Source organism: Poecilia latipinna, unplaced genomic scaffold (genome assembly GCF_001443285.1).
Source record: "Poecilia latipinna isolate Pla-1442-1.1 unplaced genomic scaffold, P_latipinna-1.0 Scaffold602, whole genome shotgun sequence".
Lineage (NCBI taxonomy): Eukaryota > Metazoa > Chordata > Actinopteri > Cyprinodontiformes > Poeciliidae > Poecilia > Poecilia latipinna.
Genome location: NW_015113218.1, coordinates 289,684 through 305,573, shown reverse-complemented (window position 1 = coordinate 305,573; position 15,890 = coordinate 289,684). Strand labels below are relative to the sequence as shown.

The window sequence follows — 15,890 nt, the reverse complement described above, 5'->3', positions numbered from 1 at the left end:
AGTTTTGGCTGACACACAGTTAAATTCAAACTTGTTTACCCGGTTTGAAAATCCAACGGGGTTGTTTTCCGCAAAAGGCCCTGGAAAAAGAATGGCTCAAATGAAATATTAAGAGCCCTAAAATAATATGAAACTGATGCAGGTATAGAATCTTTTACACCTGCTGCTGAAAGAGGGAACGACTGACAACCTTAACACTGAACTGTATGATAAAGTGATGCGTAATGAGTGATGCATCACTTCCAGAGGCTTACAACTGGTTGATTTATTGCTTAGAGAATGAAGCTGTAGATACATCTGACAGAAGTAGCCGTCATTGTCCCACTGCAGAGAAATCCCACTAAAACTCTTTATTTCTTGTTTTGTTTGGTCATTTATTCCCTCTGGATTTTGGTCTGTTATGGTGCATAACTGTAGCAACAAGGTACTTTTTTTTTTTTACAACAGGAAGAGGCTTGCATCACAAAACCTCAACACCTGAACTTTGACCTCAAATTTCAGTTGAGTTGAGAAGGAGAAAGTTCAAACTACCCGTTCCACTGAATGCTGTGGGCAATGATTATATCCAAAACTTCAGACAGAGATTTACGAGATCATGTTTTATTAAACAACAAAATATTTACTGACGGTGAATAACAGTTCAGCGACAAACGGTAACAATGTTAGCTTGATGCATATTCTCTAAGTCCCTGGTCACAGGTTGAGGATGAAGCGGCCGACATTCATCATGTACGCTGGTTTCAGATATTTCTGCAGCTCGCTCTTCTTCAGCCAAAGCAGAGACGCGGTCGGAGCGCTTCCCGGAGTGCCGTCAGCCAGGATGGCTTTGAAGAAGAACACCTTTACTCCGACTGAGTTCTCGGTCCGAGCAGCCTTGGGCAGTTTGTACTTGTAAACTCCGCAGGGAGTGTTGCCGAGGAAAGTCGCCTTGACGCCGGCTGCTGTGGATGGGAGGACACGGAGGTGGAGTTTGACCAGGGAGGCAAAGGGGGTCAATCATGCTCTACGCTGTGCTTGGTTTGCGTTCTTTCTCGGTTGCTGCTTGAATTTGCACAACATTTTTTTAAAAATCTAATCTCGTATCATGCAAATCCCCAGACGGCTCAAGATGAGAGCAAAGCATCAGCGCTGCCTTGTTATAGATGTGCCGCTCCCCTATGAGTCCAGCTTTATTAAAAATGGATCAACTGAAAGACACTTTAAATAAAACCCTCCACTAAACACTACATTCTAATATCAAGGTCTTCATAGAAAGTGTTTGATGGAGCGATCCCTTGCTAAAAGCTGCACAGCAGTTTAAAGCAGTCAGTCAAGTGCTTGATTAGCTTGTAGACTTTGCAGCTTAGAGGCTTCCTCCAGCTGCACGCCAACAACTGCAGCTTTGTTTTAAATCTCTGTTGTGTTAAAGATCTTTACCAAGTCAATGAAAATATTTGCAGCCGGAACTTTATTCTGGATTTAATCCTGTTAACAGACTGGATATTTAGCGTGAGTGTGTGAAGTAAAATTCAGCGTATTAGCAGGAGAAGAAAGGATTTGTAGTGCTAAGACGAGCTTCAGGCACATTAAACAAAACTAAACGTGTAGTTTTTAGCATAGTGTCAACGTGAACTAAGAATTTAAAATGAGTAATAACAGATGAGTTATAACTGATTCTGAATTTCTTTTCAGGAATTGTTATAAACTAAACACTGAATTTGCTGAAGAACTGCAGGGCAACAATGCCTTTCTTCATGACATATAAAATACTAAAAAATAGTTTGAGAAACTTAATTTCTCTACTTGACTGTCGCTAAATTTACACACTACCTGTTCAAACACATGGAAGAACTGTGAGGTGCGGCAGTGATGAATTTGGGCTGCTGTTTGTAAAGTTACACAGTCAAACATTAACAGTAGTAATTTGGATTATATAACATGTCCTACGATAAGGCTATATAATTATTTTCAAAGTCATATTTTCACCATGCGATTTATTCATTCATAAATGGCACAGTTTCTAAATAAATATTTCATTAGGAAACAAATATTTAGTTGGAGAGCTACATATTTATTTAGCAAGCGAAATTTTAGTTTATCAATTTAATATTTAGGTTGCTAAGTAAGCACTTAGCTCCATGTTAAATACTTACTTTGCAAACTAAATTTGGCTTATCTACTAAGCCAAAACTAACTAACTAACTAAGTATTTAGCTTAGCTAGCAAAATACTTAGCTTTGAGCTAAATATTTAGTAGCTCTAATGTAAATAACATAGTTAAAGTTAGCTTCAAACTAACTTTGGAGCTAAAGCTAAAATGATTAGAGCTAAATATTTAGTTTGCTAAATTGTCAGCAAGATAAATATTTACTTAATAAGGTTTGGTTAGTAATAAAGCAATAAATTAGCAATCAATATATATTGCCAAGTAATTATTAGCAATAAAGTCAGCAAACTAAATATTTAGCTTCTAAATAATACTTACATAGCAAGATAACTATATTTTATAACTATATTTATAAATGTATAAATCACACAAGATATTTTAAACTGAGAATGAAATGAATGAATGAATGAATGAATGAAATTAAATGAATAAAATCAGGGTTAAACTGTTTCTGTGCAGCTGTAGCTTGCAAAATGGACTAATGCAGAAGTGGTGCAAGATTGTCCAAGGCGATATATCATGTACTTGAAATGCTAACATTAGTTTTCCCAGCTTCTCAGATTCTGCAGTCCACTGCCTACTGCAACTTAGACTGCTGATCAGTGTTTTACACAATGCCACCTAAAGAAGGGGGGGGGGGGAAACCTGAAGTTTGTGGTGTTTAAAAAATAGTCAATCTTTAACACACTTGGTAAAACAAGGCCACTGTATCAAGCTGTAAAAAAATACATGCAGTAGGAATGCAGTAACTTACATTCTTCTTGCTCTCAGTGACTAAAATGTTCTAATTGTATTGTATTTTTTTTTTAAATAAAAAAAAATTATATATTTTTGTAAGTGTAAAGTATAATTTTTTACAGCTAATTCTCTTTAATCATAAGGGATACATTTGTAATCAGCCCCTTTTATTTTTAAACCCGTAAATAAAATGTAGTTCAGCCAATTGCCTTCACCAATTGTAAACGGATTCTGCCTGTTCTGCTCTATAAAGGCTTCAGAGGTCAGAGATCAAACATCACCAAGACCAAGAATTACAGCAGACATGTCTGGGAGAGAAGTTTAAATCAGGGTTAAACTATAAAACTATGAACATCTCAGAGAGTGTTGTTAATCATCTGAAAATGGAGAGAGTATGGCATGTGTGTTTTCTGTTTCTGCAGGTGTGCCCCAGGGTTGTGTATTAGAGCCCCTGTTATTCAATATTTCCTTTCTGCCTCTTGGCCACAAGTTCTGGAAATGTAATATTAACTTTCTTGGTTTTGCAGATGACACCCAGCTCTACATTTCGTCCAAAACCAACTCCTCCCTCCCTCCTTTTTGGATTGGTTCTCCGCTGATTTTCTCAAACTTAACTTGAATACAACAGAAATGTTACACTGTGACACACATTTAATCTTCCCAGTTTCTACATTAATATTTATAACTTCCCTTCAGGATGTCATACATGGGAGTACTCTCCCAGCTCAGTCTCATTAATTACATCACTTGGTCTGCATACTTTTACTTCCTCCTTCATTGTCCCTCCATGAACTCGCACTCCTTCAGAGCTCAGCTTGGTTCATAACTTGAAGTCCCTCAAGAAAATACCTTACTCCAGTTCCTTAACAGCTTCACTGGTTACCCATGGAAGCTAACGGATAAACTTTAAAATGTAAATGCTCACGTTTTAAGTGCATTCATAACCTTGGCCCTTTTTATGTATGTAACCGGCTTCGCATCGCCACCGCTTCCTGCTCTCTCAGATCTTCGTCTGCCACTCATCTTATTGTTCCTTTCGCCCGTCTTATCACCATGGGGAGTGCCGCTTTCAGGCTGCTCCTCGCCTCACTTCCTCCAGTCATTAGGAATATAAATTCTCTCCCCTTATTTGAGTCACAGCTCCGAAACACACCTGCTCACACTGGCTTATTCGCTTTAAACCCAGACTTTGACTCTCGTCAAATCTTATGTACTGATTTGCCGTTTTTAATTAACTGTTTTGTTGATTAAATATTTATTTTCTTCTTCTCAAACATGCATGAAAGAATCAAGGCAATGATTGTTTGATAAGGGAATAACATTATGAAGCATAGCTAAAAACAAAGATGTGGTAGCTTTGTGGTACCTGTCACGGAGTTGAGCGCTCTCTCCGCTGTCTGTCGCAGCGTTTCTCCCTCCTGCCACGCAGCCTGAGGCAGCAGCCACAGCTTCTCTGCTCCTACCTGCTGCTCAGCCAGCAGCACCAGAGAGTCGGCCAGGCAGCGTTGCACAGAGGTCAGGTCCTCGTCTATGTCGGCTAAGCAAAAATAAGGGAGAGAGATGGGAGACCTGAGCGTCCGCTGGGCCAGTGAGAATAGATTGTACTCTAACTTTCAGAATGTCACAAGAAGGAAAATTCCTATTAAGGGGGAAAAAAATTCATCCGTCTCATAAAATTGACCTAATTTTCTTCCTGTTTTCCGCTAATAAATTATAAAACTTTTTTTTTTTCTTTCAGGAATGTTCCAAGAGCGCTGTACACCCAAGTGACTTCTTGACTTTTAACAGTACTACCCTCCACTGACCTCTGACCCTTGGAGCTGGCTGGAAGTTCTTTAACCTCTGCTCCCAGCTGTCCTCCAAGTCCTGAGTCATCATAATCTCTTGGTCACCAAGGTCCTCGTCCGAGTCATAGTCGTCAGCCTGCCTCCGACTCATCCTCTCCGCGTCCTCCATGAGCCGCAGCTCATGGTCCGACAGCATGCTTTTCTCCAGCTCCATCTAGGGTGAACATTGTGTTTAAGATTACTTTTGTTAAAATTTTATGTTACTATTTTTTTTCTGTGCAAGCTCTGACACATATTTCCGAAAAGCCTATTTGATGTATGAAATAGCTTACAAAAAGAGGAAAAACTTCATGTGGACGGAATATTTTCAAAGTGTAGTTTCCCTATCTTCCACAAGATGTCACTTCTCCATCCATCAGGTCACAGAATCCCCTGGACACTTTTTCAAGCAGAACTTTGTCTTTTGATCCCCAGCGGCTCACCTGCTGCAACATCTGCTTGAAGCGCTGCTCTATCGGACTGCAGTCCGCTGTAATGACGGGTAACCTCTGAAGACACACCGCGGCCATCAGAGACCAGGGAGAAGTCGCTCTGTCCGCTGCAGTACTGGCCCGAGGAGTCGCTCTGTCAATAGAAGTGACGGAAAACCGGCGACATGCCCCGCTTCCGACAGCTGTCCTACTAAAATAACACAAAAGCTGAGAGAAGGACCGACTCGCCATCTTTCTACAGGGCGCAGCCATCTTCTTTTGTTGGGTTCAATGTGTGTTCGGAAAAACGGGTTGTTAGCCGTTGCGCTACAAAACACTGAATTTAAAATGTTGGCCTTTTGAAAATAAAGTCTAAAACTTCGTCGTGTTTTCTTGAAATAAAATACTCTCAATTAATGTACATTACTGTCATAGTTTTATGGCGCTCTCTGACTCTAAGCAAATATTAACAACGAAATGTTAATATTTCCGAGGCTCCTTCAGGAACCTGAAGGTTGTGGTTTCTCAAAATTACCCACAATTCCAAGCGCCATCTAGCTGCAGAAACGGTGGAGCTCCAGTGGTAAGCGGAAATCAGTGCAGCTCCTCAGTAAATCGGAAAAAAAATGTCATCTCCGGTTTTCAACTGAATTTATTATATTTATTTATTATTAGTTATTATGGACCTACTCAAGACATAAAACTAATGATGACATAGGAAAAAAGGGACGGCAAAATAGGCGTATGTGGTGACTATTAATAATAATTAAATCAGTCGATCAAATACTGTATTAGCGGAAATAAATTATATTGATTTAGTTAGTAAGTAGACTCATATTTGTAAGCAAATGTATGACTAAATTCATGCTAAGAATGTACAAAATTTTATGGATTTAAAATTTGTATTGACATTTAACATTTGCAGAAACGTGACGGAGTGAGCGCTCTTAGCAGCAAGCTATCTTTTTCTCCGGTAACCTTGTCAACAAGAATCTAGTCAGTTAGCATAAAATTAACAACTCGTCATGAACACTTTGAATACTTTGTCCACTTTGTACCGTGAAAAACTTTAGTTTTTGTAAGTATATATGTGTTGAAAGACACTTTGATGTGTTGTTTTTTCTTTAGTTGATAAAATGTAGAGCACATGCACATAATCTGTGAGCGTTGCATTAAGATATGTGTATTAGCTAGAAATTTTGTTGTAGTTGCAAAATGCCCATTTATAAAACATCTTCAAATGCAAACCTAACAGACCTTTTATTAGTTGTTCGCTGGCTGTCTACTCAGTTGTTGTGAGGACAGCACAACAAACAGCAATAATTATATATTTATTTTTACTTGAAAATTATTTTGACACTTTAAAGTGGATCATAAATCCAATATGGTAAAAAAGGAAAAAAAAAAGAGGGGCAGGTGCTGCTACATAAGGACATCCAATGTTCTGTGAGTTTATATAAAACAATGAAATTAAATTTTTGGTTATATGCTCATACTTTTTTTTATTATTGAAAAAGTTTTTCCTGCTTACATTGTTTCTGTTATACCTTGCAGTTCATTTTGGGTCAGCTCTGCTGTTTATTTGCTTTTTGTTTGTTTGTTTTTAGAGGTTTGACGTTTCCTATTTGACGCAAAGCTATTTCCGCAGACCACTGGAGCTCCGCCGGTGAGGTCGCCTGCAGGTGCGCGTGAACCTGACCTTGTGCCTGCCGCCAGGTGCGCGTGGCCCTGCTCTCGTAAATGCAGGCAGACACTCTTCAATCCAGCTGCTTCGTCTGTGACCGTACATCTGTCCTCTTCCAAACATGGCGGGTTACCTGAGAGCTCTGAGCACCGTGTTAAGGAGCGCGGCCGCTCCGCTGTCATCGAGCCCCGCGGCGCTATCACCATCTGCCGTCTGCATTAAAAGACAGCAGCAGAGGGACTGTAAGTCAGCTTCCTACTGAAACTCCAGTATTTCGAAAATACACTGCTGCTGTTTGCTCTTGTTGTTTAGGTTCATAGCATTACAGGGCACTTGGACACATTTGTGCCAGTTGTGTTGTTTTTATTATTATTATTATTTTTTAAACGGTCCCAAATGTGACTCTGAAAAAAGAAAAAGAAAATTTCTTCTGTTTGGCGACCAGCCATTGATGAATCACATATAAGACTGCTAACACACCAACAATGAACGAGTTCATTCATTGCTTGTTTAAGAAAAAGAAAAAAAAAAAAGGAAGAAAATACCAAAACTAACCTGTCAGGTGCTTAGAAACAGTGAAACTATAGAACATTTTTATTCAAAGTAAAAGATAATTTTTTTCATATACTTAAATTAAGTGCAACCTGCCTTGTCTTTTCATCCACTTATGTAATAAAGGCTATTATAGCCCTCATATAGCCTTGAGGTCACAGCGTGAGATAGCTTGACCACGTTCATAGCTTCATATATAGAACCTGTCGTACACACCCCGAGAGTTGCATTTGAGTTATTTAAAAAGAAATGAAGTGTCATCATCTTTTGTTCGGTATTTCCAACAGGTGTCACAGGATGTTTCCTACATTTCTCTGCATTAGGAATCTTTGGACTCTCCAAAGGCAGGGAGGATTTATGATTTTCAGAGTTTCCCTCTTGCTAATAAATCTTCAGTGACTGTGTTGACTGTGTGCAAACTTTGACCTTTGCTACCATTTCCCCTTCCTGTGTCCTTATGTAGCTTTAAAAAACGTACGTTATCGGTGGCTCAGATTGTTTGATTTATAGACCTTATAGTCTTAAATTGACTTTTCACAATTGTGATGATGTGATAATTGTTTCCCTGTGTTATTGCTTTGGTTAAAGAATTGGGGTGTTAATACAATGTGACAAAATATAAGGCTCATGATGAGGAAATCACTGATCATACTTTTTCTCCAATTCCAGTTTTGACCGATTTTTCCTTTCCCTAGTGACATTAAAAATAGGACTGCAGGTTAAGATTATCCATATTTATTAATGAAAGCAAACCTTTATCTGAGCTTATCAAAGTCACAGAGTTGATACATTTATGGAGTGAAAATGGTCAGTGGGAAGACACTGTTATGGAGGACTGATCCTGCCAAAATTGACAATAAGTAAATAAGTAAATGAGAAAATAAAACTGTAAACAAGCACTTAAATGAGGAAATCAAATTGGAAATAAATAATTAAACATGGAAATAAGCTACTAAATATATGATGAAATAAAATTGAAAATAAATAAATTTAGGGGAAAAAAAGTGGAGTTGTAATTATTTATTTTAAAATAGTCAACTCCAAAAACTATGGCGTTGCATTGTATTTTAATTTCAATGTAGTATAACAAAATTTAAAGAAAATAATAATATGCAATTGAATGAGATTTGAGACTTTCTTTTGACTCTTTATGTCCGTAATTCATAAAGGTAAGGTACGGTAAGGTAATTTTATTTATATAGCACATTTTCAGCAACAACGCAATTCAAAGTGGTAAAAATACTTGACCTAAGATAAATTGATATGCCACGGTTTAATGGTTTAAGTACATGTGTATTAAATGGTGTGCCTACAGGTAGGAAATGCAGAAAGGGTTGAAATGGTGGCATATTGGGACAAATAGATCTGGAGCTGGTGGAAGTTCTTAGTTTTGTTTATTTGTTAGTTTGTTTAAGTGTCTGACCTGCAGATTAGCAACCAATCAAGACAAAATACTCCCATTCTGATCTGTTGGTCTTTAAGGGTTGGTCTTAAATAGAAATTTCAACTTTAAAAGTCTAAAATTTTACCAGCTTAACTTTAAGAGAAACCTCGTTAGCTCTTAATTTCTATTTTTCAGATTCAACAAAGCGCATCAAAGTGGACCAGCCGGTGGTGGAGATGGATGGAGATGAGATGACCCGCATCATATGGGAGTTCATAAAAGAGAAGGTAGAGCCTGCTGTAGTGACTGATGTCAAACCTTTTCGATTAAATCTGTTTAAAAGCTGCGTGACTTTGAGTTTTCTATGTTGCTTTTGACTCCAATGTGGGGAAACCAACACTTTGTTTAGCTCATCCTACCAAATGTGGAGGTGGAGCTGAAATATTTTGACCTGGGTCTGCCCTATCGCGACCAGACGGACGACCAGGTCACCATCGACTCGGCTCTGGCTACGAAGAAATACAGCGTGGCCATCAAGTGTGCCACAATCACGCCTGACGAGGCCAGAGTTGAAGGTGAATCTGAACGTGTCATTAAGTTGTTGAGTCAACGCCAGATTTGATATGTGTGCAGCTGCATTTCCACTGACGATATATACCCGAAATTACAAAATAAATTTGCTTAGTGAAGACACGGCGATTTAAAGAAAAAAATTATTTGATAAAAAAGATTTTGTGCTAGGATGAAGTGGTTTTTTGGTTGTATCTCAATTAGCGTATTTTGCAAAAACCACAATGAAACACTTTTCTCATTACAAGAGTCTTGTAATCCACAACCGGATGTTACTGCTGCTGAAAAAGATGACGACAAACAGTGGTAGGAGGATGATGTTTTTTAATGACTTACTCGATAAACAAACGTATTCCAGTCTGATTTTTAACTGAGTTTTGTATTTAATGGAAACACTGCAATTGTGAAATCTTGTATTTTTGACAGCGGAATATTGACAAAGCTTTGTGCACATGTGTAATGGAAACGCAGCTTCTGATAAAGTTTTATGGTTTAAATCCTCAAACACATGCTGCATTTTCCTATTTTAGAGTTTCGCCTTAAGAAGATGTGGAAGAGTCCCAACGGCACCATCAGGAACATCTTGGGTGGCACGGTTTTCCGTGAGCCAATCCTGTGTAAAAACATTCCTCGCCTCGTTCCTGGTTGGACACAGCCCATAACTATTGGCAGGCATGCCTTTGGAGATCAGGTGTTTGAAAAAAAAAAAAAAAAAAATATATATATATATATATATATATATATATAATTTCTTCTCAGGAGGATAACAGCTAAATGCTTAAAATGTTGAAATGCTCTCAGTACAGGGCAACAGACTTTGTTGTGGACAAACCGGGGAAGTTCAAAATGGTTTTCACTCCAGCGGATGGAAGTGACCCCCGGGAGTGGGAGGTCTACAACTTCCAGGCTGGAGGCTGTGGAATGGGAATGTACAACACGGATGAGGTCAGAGCACATTACAGGATCTGAAATGTGGCCAATCTCATCTCTATATTTGGTATTCGATTGTTGATTTATGCTGATTTTGATATCTTCATCACACAGTCTATCAGTGGCTTTGCTCACAGCTGCTTCCAGTACTCCATCCAGAAGAGGTGGCCTCTGTACCTGAGCACCAAGAACACCATCCTCAAGGCCTACGACGGCCGTTTCAAAGACATCTTCCAGGATATATATGAAAAGTAAAAGAAGCAGTTTCTCTGACTTTCAGCATTTCACACAGACAGTATTCTGTCGGTACAAATCCTGTATTTCTTTCCAAACCACTTTGCATCTGATCGTTACCTGATTTTTTTGCCACGTCCTCCTTCAGGTCGTACAAGCCCGAGTTTGACAAGCTGAAGATCTGGTACGAGCACCGACTCATTGACGACATGGTGGCCCAGGTTCTGAAGTCCAGCGGAGGATTTGTTTGGGCCTGCAAAAATTATGATGGAGATGTGCAGTCAGACATTCTGGCTCAGGGTCAGTGCTCTACAACAAGACCATGAAGTCAGGCAGTGCCGTTTCTTATTCCTCACGATGACGTTTATTTCTCTGTGTGTGACGTACGCAGGCTTTGGCTCTCTGGGTCTGATGACGTCGGTGCTGGTGTGTCCTGATGGCAAGACTATAGAGGCAGAAGCTGCTCATGGCACCGTCACCAGGCACTACCGAGATCACCAAATAGTAAGGCTTCCAGATCAGTCTGAAGGACGGGCTTTACCGTGGGGGAGAAGAAAATTGTACTATTTTTTATTTCCATTCAGATCTTGTTTTGAGTCAATCAGAGGTTTATGATAAAGATGGGACAAAAACACAGTGCATTAAATGACATTTTTCTTAAAAAGGAGACCAGAGACTTCCATACAAAGTATAAAAAAAGAAACATAACCTTTTTTCTTTACTGTGGTCAAAAGAAACATTTCCCGTTTTAGGGCTAGCCAAAACTGTGCCAATAATTTGTCCAAATCCTGGAATGATGAGAGAGATATTTAACGTGTTTGGCCATGATGAACACTGCTACATTTGGAGGAAACAGAAACTCGAAAACACGTGTAGAGGGTCTGGTACACTTCGTAAGATGGATGACGTCACGAGGAAAGAGCATTCTGTGGAAATATTGAAGACCAATACATACTTGGCAAAGAAAGAGACATTTGTTCTCTTGAGTTGCAAGAACAAAGGTTTATTTCTTTTCTTACCAAGACATTTCCCAAGAACTCGGACATCAAACCCTTAGGATGTTCTTCTAGGTCTCTCTCGATGCAGCACCTCTTGGTGTTTGAAAGCAACAGATAAAGGGTAAATGAACTGAACTTATCTAGTGTTTTTCCAATAATTTTAACCACTCAAAGCACTTTACACTAGAGTCACGTTCACCCATTCACACACACATTTATCCACCGATACGCAGATCGGTGGGCGACTTGGGATTAAGTGGGTAACTAGTCATATGCCCCTTGTTTAGTTACAATGTGGCTTAAGGACAATGAAAGCAGCTGCTAGTGTGGCCATCGCAAAGTCCGGATATCAATCTCATTGAAAACGTGTGAACAAGGTGGCCAACCAACCTGGTTCAGTTCAGGAGGAATGGGCAAAAATATTGGGAGAAGCTTGTGGAAGGAAACCCTGAATTTTTGACCCAAGTCATAAACGTTGAAGGAAACTTTTGCAGACATTCATGTCATGTCACAACAGTAGGAGTGGGAGAAAACGTTTAGTGTGTTTTACTATAGTATGTAAACACATGGTTTCTTAAGCTAATGCTCTCGTTTAACAGATTGTTTTTCTTTGTAGGGCAAACCGACCAGTACCAATCCCATCGCTAGCATCTTTGCCTGGACTAGAGGTCTAGAACACAGAGGAAAACTGGACGGAAACAAAGATTTAATAAAGTATGCTGTTTTCCCCCATGCTCGTCTTCATGTAATTGTGCACCTCAGCATTTTCTATAAACCACATCTTTGCTCCTAAGGTTCTGTCAGACATTAGAGAAGGTGTGTGTGGAAATGGTGGAGAGCGGAGTGATGACCAAAGACCTTGCAGGCTGCATCCACGGCTTGGCTAAGTGAGTTTGGATTTTCATTTTCTTTCCAGACTGTGTGTTGGTAAATTTTATTTATTGTCCCCATGATCACGTTTTTTAAAAATATAGTGTCAAGCTGAATGAACACTACGTCAACACAACCGATTTCCTGGATGCCCTTAAAAACAACCTGGACAAAGCTCTGGGAAAGTAAACCGAGGACGTCATCAGATTTTGAAGAATTCTCCATATTTTTACCTTTTGCCTGAATGACTGTATATGAATGGATTGTATATTTTTAATAAACAATTGTGCCTTTTATTTTACTTCCTGCTCAGTGCCAGCACTCTTCCAGCTATAAATACTTTTGTAGCCTATAAAGCAGAAAAGGCCACAATAGAAATGAAGGCTAATGTTAACTTATACTGACTTTGACAGGAACGTTTCAGGCTTATTTAACCAGCAGTAGTGTCAGAACAGAGTGCAAGTCTGAACTATGTATGCAGTATCAACATTAATATAAAAAAATGTTAAGAACAAAATGGTGTTACGTCTCCTTTTTCTCTGATCCAGATTATCGGGGCAAAAATATCACAGACATGTACAGAAAATTTGACAAATTGCAGATGCAGTGTTTCACCAGCAGATGTCGACATTACGAAGCTGGTGAACTTTCAGAAGCAGGTTGAGGCCACTGCTGGTGAAGCAGAATACATGGTTACCTTTAATCGCTGACTCTTGCCTGATCTTATTATAATTTGAAATAGATGAAGTTCCTTCAAGGCCGTCTCAACAGACTTCCAAATGTAAGGCCAGCGCACTTCTCAGATATGAAACCAACTTTTTTTTTTCCATTTCAGTTCATTTTTTAGTCATTTGGAGACGACGCATCTCTAAAAGTTCAAAACAACTGCTGACTCGGAGTTAGGACGGTCTCCTTGTTTTAAATTAGATGTCAAAGAAAATGAAACGCCTGTATCAAAAATGAATAGAAATTAGCATTTAGATGACTTTCATTTCCAAATGTTTAATTTCCTCCTCCTCCCAGAATGACCCCCCCACCCCCCAAACTCCATCCCATCATTTACAACCTTTAAGGGCAATTTTGAGATGAATGATCAATCCTCTCTTGGAAAATACTTTCTCAGGAAGGATAGAGTAATCTCTGAGAATGCAAAGCCTCCATTAAAAAGATCAAAACCAACCTGGAAGAGGACATAAACAGTAAATTACGGAGATGGCAAGGCGTATCACAAAGTTTCATCATTCATCATCCAACCTGCCGAAACACTGGGGTTAAAAACAGAGAACTGAAGTTGAAGTTCCCATGCAGTCTGGAAAAATATGGAATTCTATTTAGAGACTAGAAGAATATGAAAAATATTTTTATTATCAGACATTATTCCATATTCATTATTGGACTGTTGTCCAAAACAAGTTTCTTTTTTTTTTTTTTTAAATAGAACACCGATCAATCAGAAATAGTCAGGAATTAACCAATTTTCTATTGACTAGCCCTGTTAGCGTTGACAAAATTATATATATTTTTTCCTTGTTCTATAAGCTGTAGGTCTCTAAAATGTGGTCATTTGTAGTCCTTGGAAGGATTTTGTGTTGCCCTTGACTACATGTCAAGAATGGCACAAGAAGTTAAAGCAGATAGAAAGTTATTATTTTGCTTGAGATTTTCATCAATTTATTTTTCTTGAATAGAAAATTTGAAGTGAACCACAAAGTATTCATATTTTATGAATCAAGCTTTTGGTTTTCATTGTAATTTCAAAGTAAGGAGCGTTTAGACCTGGGTTCACACATTTGTTAAACTTAGATCAATCCATTTTCACTGATGCTTTTATTGTTCATTTGAATAAGAAAAGCATATATGATTTTTTTTTTTTTTTTCCCAAAACAGGAAAACAGAAAATATGGCTTTCTTTCGTTTCGGCTCTGCAAAAGTTTAGAGAGCACTTTTCTACTATAATATTCATCGTCATTACAAGATGTACAAATAGAGATCACGTTAAACTTATTTTTGTGTTTTTAGTTGGATATTTGTTTAGTTTTTGTGGCTAGAAATCATTTTAAATGTGACAATTTTTGGTCTTTTGTAGGAGATAGTTTGGACACCACTGCACTAAATGAATCAAAATTAAGAATTCCCATAATTTTTGCTCTATAAGCGCATGTACTTTAGCTTTTACTGAGTTACTAAAGAAATCTAATGAAAAATAGGGACCAATACTTTACATTGGAGTAAACTCAAAATTGCCATCGGACAGGGAAATTTCAATTCTGATATCTTTTTTTTTGTTATTATTTATAACCTAATCTCTTTAGAAATAGATGTAATAAATTCAATGTGAAGTTCTATATAAATACTCTAAAAATCTACTAAACTCTAAAAAAAAGTATGAAAAACTATAGAATTTAGACAAAAATGTTTTGGAACAACGTACTCAAGTCAGAAATGTCACAAAATTCAACACTATTCTCACATGTGTGTATATAAGAGCAAAGTTACTATCCTGTTGGTAGTTGGTTAATTTTAAATATTCTTCCAGGTTTTCATGCTGCTTTAGTTAGATATTATATTGATAGCTCTATATAAACTGGATCTGATAGTCGACGGCTTACTTTGTTTTTATTTTTTTCTGAACGTTTTCCCAAAATATCCAAACTGAAAAGAAAATGAACGCAGCGGTAGAATTACAGAGTCCTGAAACTAATTCTTGCATCTCAAAGGACATCCACGAAACATCTGCGTGTTAAAATAACCCTACCAGTGAAGCAAAATCTGTTGTTTAATAATATAGTTTAATAATATTGCCATATTTGGGAGTTGAAAGATTTTACAATCTTATTTCCCCAACAAACAAACAAAAAAAAGTTTCAACCCAAAAAAAAAAAGTGCTTCGTATCATTTACTCAGTAATTCAAAAACTAGAGTGATATATTCACTACACAGGATAGATTATTCATGTAAAGCTAGACCATGTGGAATAGAAACGGTGGGTAAACACGCTGCATGTCGCAGAAAACCTCTGTACAGTGAAAGGGCTTTTACATGCCAGCAGTTTTTGACCTGAAATCTATAAATATGCGGTGACTATTTATCAAAACTTCAGTATTTAATGAGCAACAGGTGGACAGGGTGGAAGATGAGCCGTAAAATGTTTCTAGCTGGCACTTTCAGTCCAGAATACGATGCCGTGTGAACGAAGATGGCGAACGATGACTCTTTTTTTTTTTTTAATCACATCTGCAGTGTTTTCTTCTTTTTAAGTAACTGATACATACACACAACATAGAGGTTTTTGACTGTCCATCAGTGACAGTTTGTGAGTCAGTAAGTCTAGTTATTATGTGAAAGGAGCTTCCAGACCACAATCAGCAGCTTCAGAGTCTCTGCTGAAGGCGGCCGGAGGGTTGAAACGGCTCCTTTGAAGCGCGCCTCCTTCCAGGCCTCCCATCATCGTCCGTCAGATTCTGGAAGGAGGCCCGAGCTAGAAAGGGATGTAGAAGAAGAGGAAGAAGAAGAAGAAGAAAGAAAAA

General features: G+C 38.3%; 3 protein-coding genes across 7 annotated transcripts in view; 1 reads left to right on the top strand and 2 right to left on the bottom strand.

Moving 5' to 3' along the window:
- Positions 1-580: 580 nt before the first annotated feature.
- mrpl46 (mitochondrial ribosomal protein L46) lies at positions 581-5,616 on the bottom strand. Of its 2 annotated transcripts, none has more exons than XM_015042813.1 (4): positions 5,154-5,616; positions 4,690-4,885; positions 4,251-4,421; positions 581-938 (listed from the first exon to the last, which is right to left on the bottom strand). In XM_015042813.1, the coding sequence occupies exons 1-4, from the start codon at positions 5,412-5,414 to the stop codon at positions 694-696; spliced, it is 873 nt and encodes a 290-aa protein (XP_014898299.1). In that variant the 5' UTR covers positions 5,415-5,616; the 3' UTR covers positions 581-693. The 2 variants fall into 2 exon arrangements, with proteins under 2 accessions (XP_014898299.1, XP_014898298.1); XM_015042812.1 differs by having other exon boundaries at positions 581-941; positions 5,154-5,611.
- A 482-nt stretch (positions 5,617-6,098) lies between these two features.
- Positions 6,099-15,890, top strand: LOC106953783 (isocitrate dehydrogenase (NADP(+)) 2). 2 transcript variants are annotated; one of them, XM_015042811.1, is made up of 12 exons: positions 6,099-6,219; positions 6,790-7,067; positions 8,957-9,048; positions 9,171-9,336; positions 9,862-10,022; positions 10,133-10,276; positions 10,376-10,512; positions 10,644-10,795; positions 10,887-10,999; positions 12,110-12,207; positions 12,288-12,380; positions 12,468-15,890. In XM_015042811.1, exons 2-12 carry the CDS (start codon positions 6,947-6,949, stop codon positions 12,550-12,552), a joined length of 1,362 nt encoding a protein of 453 aa, XP_014898297.1. In that variant the 5' UTR covers positions 6,099-6,219; positions 6,790-6,946; the 3' UTR covers positions 12,553-15,890. The 2 variants fall into 2 exon arrangements, with proteins under 2 accessions (XP_014898297.1, XP_014898296.1); XM_015042810.1 differs by having other exon boundaries at positions 6,749-7,067.
- LOC106953782 (zinc finger protein 710) overlaps positions 15,135-15,890 on the bottom strand; it is a 21,294-nt gene continuing 20,538 nt past the window's right edge. For 2 of the 3 annotated variants that reach the window (XM_015042807.1, XM_015042808.1), the window contains exon 6: positions 15,577-15,841. In XM_015042807.1, the coding sequence (XP_014898293.1) occupies positions 15,808-15,841 (34 nt within the window). In that variant the 3' untranslated portion in view covers positions 15,577-15,807. Of the gene's footprint in view, positions 15,842-15,890 lie in introns of all 3 variants that reach the window. The other variant, XM_015042806.1, reaches the window with a different exon arrangement.